The sequence below is a fragment of the Talpa europaea genome, assembly GCF_964194135.1.
Source record: "Talpa europaea genome assembly, chromosome: 8".
NCBI classification, from domain to species: domain Eukaryota; kingdom Metazoa; phylum Chordata; class Mammalia; order Eulipotyphla; family Talpidae; genus Talpa; species Talpa europaea.
Window position 1 is genome coordinate 58,511,380 of NC_140075.1, and position 6,000 is coordinate 58,517,379.

Genomic DNA, 6,000 nt, shown 5'->3' on the forward strand with positions numbered 1-6,000 from the left:
TGACAGTGAGAGGTTCTGAAAGTTTTTGGTTAGGGAGATGTGTTAGGATAGATGAAATAATAAACTTGGAATGTATATTTTTTAATTTCTTCTCCAAAATTCTGGATCTGTGTCTGTAAAAGGAAAATAACAGTAAACCTGGTCTTCTCTAGTCCACTAACTTCCAGGAGAGTTAAACTTCAGGAGCAGTTTTCAGTTCTCACCCTCCAATAGCAATTGATTATTATGGGTATCTTGACACAGAGCAATGAAATACTCTCCACCCCCCTTCACTCCACCCCAGCTATCCCTGAAAACATGCCCAAAACTTAAAAGGCACCAATATTTCAGTATCAGCTTTAGAAGCATGTGATCAAACCAAAGTGAAAGCTCTGGTGCTCTCCTATAAGGTTACTGAAGGTTGACATCTTTTCATTTCCAAATGGATTAAAAGGTTACATGTACAAATGTCCTTGCAGAAGCAACTTGTCTCCTTGCTTTCAGACTCAGAGAGTGGGTATGATGTTAAATATCAGAGCAGGTTCTACAAATTATAGCACTGAATAACTGAAAAGGATGGAGACACCCTCGGGCATAAAAGGATATGAGTGGGTGAGATTGAAGCAGTGTTCAGGAAAACGGTGAATATTTCAATGTTTTCAAGTGCTGGCCATCAGCATCTTAATAGTATGGACTGATACAAGCAGTTTACAGATGTAATTCACTGTGGACCCTGGATTATCATGTCTCAACTCTTCTATGTCTGTGCCTTTATTATTCTTTGCTTTGACTATTCTGTTCCTCTCAGTGTTCAGAAACAGGGAAAGCTGATAAGGAACCTCTCAGGGAAAAAGTCTTGGTATGCGGAACTATACAAGCTGTAAATAGCATGTGCAGAAACAGCATTAGATTTTATGGTTAGAGTAGCATAAACACTGAGACTTTCCTTGACATTTTCACATTTTCCCAAACATGGCTGGGGCCAGCTGGTTATGTATTCTGCTCACACATGTACATTTCTGTTTGCCTTCTTGCTTCTTTGATCTTTATTTTCTGTCTGATTCTAAATAAAATCAAGATTGCCTTGGAGCTGTACTGTATCTTGGTGGTGTTGTCCCTCTAGGCTTTTCATTGTTCTGCACATGGACTACTGAATATCCTTTTTCATCCTGCCACCACTTGTCTTTTTGTTTTTTGTTTTTTTTTATAGAGGCATGCTTTATTTATTTGTTTGCTGGTTTGTTTGTTTTGTTTATACATGCACTGGGTACAGTCAGAAGCGCGGGAGGGTGAGAGAATTCACCAGAGCCAGAGCGGGGAGCAGAGCAGGCAGAAGGACCGAAGTACACTGCTGAGGGGAGCAGCGGGCGGCAGGAGAGGTCTGCGCGCCATGTGGGACCCTCCTCCGGTGGCCGGGGAGCAGCCGGGGATCGAACCGGCGCCGCAGAGGCCGCGGGCAGCTTCGCAACCCAGCGCTCAACCGCTGCGCCACCGGGGAGGCCCTACCACCACTTGTCTTAATGAGACACTTCACTGCTTTATGGCAATATAGACATATGCTTTAGCAGAACGTAGGGTGAGATTTCAAATATTTGTAATTTTTTGGTAATTTTTGACCTGGATAAAAGTCTTACAGGGCTAGGTGTAGGTTGTAGATGTACCTTTACTGGGTTGTGTGGCCAGTGGAGAATTTGATTTGATTGTTATAGATCTTTTAAAAAATGGGAAGATCGAGTAGCTGAACATTGAGAATAATATGCTAAAAGAATAAGCCAGTCACAGAAAAAGAAAAACTGCATGATTATATTGATACGAGTTTTCTAAAGTAGTCAAATTCATAGATAGGTAGTAGAAGGGTGGTGACTGGTGTGACAGGGAAAAGGAGACTTGTTTAATTGTTATAGCATTTTAGATTTGCAAGGGGAATAAGTTCTGTAGATTTCCTTCACAATAGTATAATATACTTAATACTACTGAACTTTATAATTAAGAAGGGTTAACTGGTAAATTTTATGCCATCTGTTTTTTTTTTTTAACCAAAAAAAAAAAAATAGGAATAGTAAGACTTGTGTGTACTCTGAAAATGAAATTCTCAGATTAGGAGCCTATACCTTTCCTTTAACTACTTTTGCCTGATTTTGATATTTCATATTCCCCATTTTCATCTACCTTTACCTCAGTCTACATCCTGTTCTATATTTTGTTTCTCCTTCTCATATTTTTGAAGACCCATCTCAATGTTTTAGAAAACTCTCATTCCTTACGAGTTGATCAATCATTCAAATACCCCCCCCCACCAAATTCTACATTTTGCGTATAACTCATATGAGAGAAGAATATGGAATAACCACAAAAGAGCAGTGAAATGTGTTGATATGGGATTGTATGGTCAGATAAAATTTGTTTAACTGTATAATTTCCCATTGGAAAATTAAATTTATTTCCATCAATTCTTCCTGTCTCTTTGAATTTTGATTTCTATATGTTCTGTTTGTTTGCTACAGGTACATGTGAAACTTTTATTTTTACCTAACTGCCCTGTTGATTTTAACTTATTTAATGCTATATATCATCATGATATAATCTCTGGAGTTGCACTATGTCATCATTACCATCATCATCATTATTTAGTAAGTGTCAAGAATTGGATTACCCAGTCATTCATATTTGTAATGTGAACAATGTAAATAATTAATTCCATTGTCATCTCTAATGATCACAATTTCTTTCTTTTTCCCAGTTTTCATAATTTCAGTTGCACCTGAATTGGCTGGCTCAATGGATGGAGTGAATCGCTCAGTTGTGTCTGAGTTTGTGTTACTGGGACTCACCCATTCATGGGAGCTGCAGCTTTTTCTCCTGGTGTTCACTACTGTGTTCTATGTGGCAAGCATAACTGGGAACATCCTCATTGTGCTTTCTGTGACCATTGATCCTCACTTACATTCCCCCATGTACTTCCTACTTGCCAGTCTGTCTTTCATTGACATGGGAACCTGCTCTCTTGCCTCACCCAAGATGCTTTATGACCTTTTCAGGAAGCGTAAAGTCATCACCTTTAGTGGCTGCATTACTCAGATCTTCTTCATCCATGTCATTGGTGGTGTGGAAATGGTGCTGCTCATCGCCATGGCCTTTGACAGGTATGTGGCCATATGTAAGCCTCTCCACTACCTGACCATCATGAGCCCACGAATGTGCGTTTTATTTGTGGCTGCTGGCTGGGCCCTTGGTGTCAGTCACTCACTGTTCCAGCTGGCATTTATTATTAATTTACCCTTTTGTGGTCCGAATGTATTGGACAGCTTTTACTGTGACCTTCCCCGCCTCCTCAGACTGGCCTGTACAGATACCTACAAATTGCAGTTTATGGTAACTACCAACAGTGGGTTTATTTGTGTTGGTTCTTTCCTCATACTCATCATCTCCTACATTTTCATCCTGTTTACCGTTTGTAAAACTTCCTCAGGTGGCTCATCCAAGGCTCTTTCCACCCTGTCAGCTCATATCTGTGTGGTCATTTTGTTCTTTGGTCCAACCATATTTATCTATACATGGCCACATCCCAGTTCACGAATAGACAAGTATCTTGCTATTTTTGATTCAGTTGTCACACCTTTTCTGAATCCAGTTATCTATACATTCAGGAATAAGGAAATGAAGGCAGCAATGAAAAGAGTATGCAAACAGCTTGTGACTTACAGGAAGATTTCATAAAAAATATGGTAAAATTTTTTCACTAATGGTTATCCTCGTCTTCCTTTTTTTCATATTTTAAATTCAGGCATCTATAGGCATCAAATATTGACTAAAGTTTTTTATTCCTGTACCATAATTCTTAAATTATAATTTGTTTGTTTCTTGTGAGTGGAGAGCTATGAAAGAAATATGTTTCCCTATCCTGTGTAAGTCCCATTAAATTAATTTCAGCAATGTTATGTAGTTATTGGTGAACAGATATTGTTTCTCTTTTATTTGTTTTTCTTTTCTTGTCTGACCTTCATTGCTAAGTATTTCAATTTTGATGCTGTTTTAAATAGTATATTTTGTTTCAATACAATTTTTGTTCTTAAAAATAGAAATTAGATTTTCACTTATTGACATTATACACTTGCTACTTTTACTCATTTTCAGATGGATTTAATAGTATTTTATTCATAGATGACCATGTTGTCAGGAAAATAAAGGTATTTTATCTCTATTCTGGTAAGGAATCATTTTATTCATATGTGTTGTGTTATTGAACATGCTAGGTCATTCAGTACAATGCTGAATAGAAGTGTTTAGAGTGAACATCCTTGACTTGTTTCTGCTCTTGTGAGAAAAGCATTGAGTTTTTATCACCAAGTGTGATGCTAGTTACAGGATTTTTACACATGTCTTTATAAGGCTGAATGAGATTTGAGCAGTGCAACCTCTACAGAAAACTCATAAATCATCGTGGGTGATGGCAAGCAGCAGGCTCTCACATCAGCGATGCAGAGACTAGCCAATTGGAAGTACTTGAGGGAATGTAAATGAGGATGATTGGTCTCAGAAACACCAGTAATTTTTGGCACTCAGAGCATAGAGGAGAGGCCTATGAGGTGAAGTTGGATCTCCCTTGGAAGGGTGAGTCCCAGAAACACAAACTCAGAGGTAACCAAGTGACTCCCCTATCAGTTGATATTATTGTGTTTAATGGGGTGCCATTGACATATTGGAAGTAGGAGTGAGAAAGAAATTATGATAATTAGGGATGATAATGGTATATATTATTTACATGTAGTGTTCACATTACAAATGAAAACTTCAGGCAATCCAATGATAATGGTGATGTTTATGGTGATAATGATGGTGATGTCTTAGAGGCTTGGGATATACATGAAATGAGATTTTGTGTATGTGTGTGCATATTTGTGTATGTATAGTGAGTACCTAACATAAAGATCAAACACATGAAGAGATATGATTCCATTATTAAAGGCAACATAAATAGGAAGAAAAAAAGAAGACATTAGAGAGCTTATTGAAAGAACTAGTAGGACATCCCTGGTTGTCTAGGGGTTATGCCTCAGTGCTATCAACACAAAGGACTGAGTTTGACCCAGTCAGGGTAGCTAACCCACATATGACGAAGCAGACCTCTCCTGTCTAGCCCGCTGCTCCACTGAGCAGTACATTTCAGTAATTTGCCTATTCTGCTCTACTCTGTGTCTGGTGTATCCTCCCACCCCCACAACCCTGCATCTCTGACCTAATCTGCAGTTCTATGCAAAAATGAAAAACAAAAGAAAACAAAACACTTCTTGTTTAGAAACAAACAAAAAAAAATCCAAAGAAATTATAGAAGAAAAATTTACAAATCTGGGAAAGGAACTAGATATGTAAGGCCATGAAGCTATAAGAAGACACATTGTTATCTTAATATATAGTGAGATGTGCACAAAGACACATAGTAGTGAATCTTCCTGGACTTCAAGAGAAATTAAACATATTGAAGGTGACAGGGAAAAGAAACTGGTAACCTATAAAGTTTTCCCACCAAGCTTACATCAAACTTAGCAGAAGAAACCTACAAGCAAGGAGATAATGGAATGGTGTATTCAAAATGATCAAAGATAAAAACTGCCAGCCAAGAATATACTTGCTAGATACTCTTTAAGATATAAAGGACACCAAGGCCTTCCTGGAAAAGAGAAACTATCCCTACAAGAAATGTTGGGAAAAATCTTCTATATAAAGTGAAGGATATCCACAAAGGTTGTCAGAGGTAATAGAACCAGAAACCTGAAGACAAAATGGCAGTTGCAAATACTCTTGTATCAGTTATCACCCTAATTGTAAATGGACTGAATTTAGCAATCAAAAGGCCCAGTGTGGCAAGATGGATTATAAATGAAAATCCAATGATCATCTCTTGGAGACCCAACTGAGCTCCACAGATAAACATTGGCTCAATGTAAATGGTTGGAAACAGTCCTACAAGCAAATAGGACTGAAGAAAAGCAGGGACAGCCATATTATATTAGCTAAAATAGA

General features: G+C 38.0%; 1 protein-coding gene across 1 annotated transcript in view; it reads left to right on the plus strand.

Annotated features, from left to right (window-relative positions):
* LOC311175288 (uncharacterized protein) overlaps positions 1 to 3,696 on the plus strand; it is a gene marked incomplete at both ends in the record, with an annotated part of 60,466 nt that extends 56,770 nt beyond the window's left edge. The window contains one exon of the mRNA XM_084240185.1: positions 2,720 to 3,696. Coding sequence (XP_084096311.1) covers positions 2,720 to 3,696 — 977 coding nt within the window. The remainder of the gene's footprint in view (positions 1 to 2,719) is intronic.
* Between the last annotated feature and the right edge of the window lie 2,304 nt (positions 3,697 to 6,000).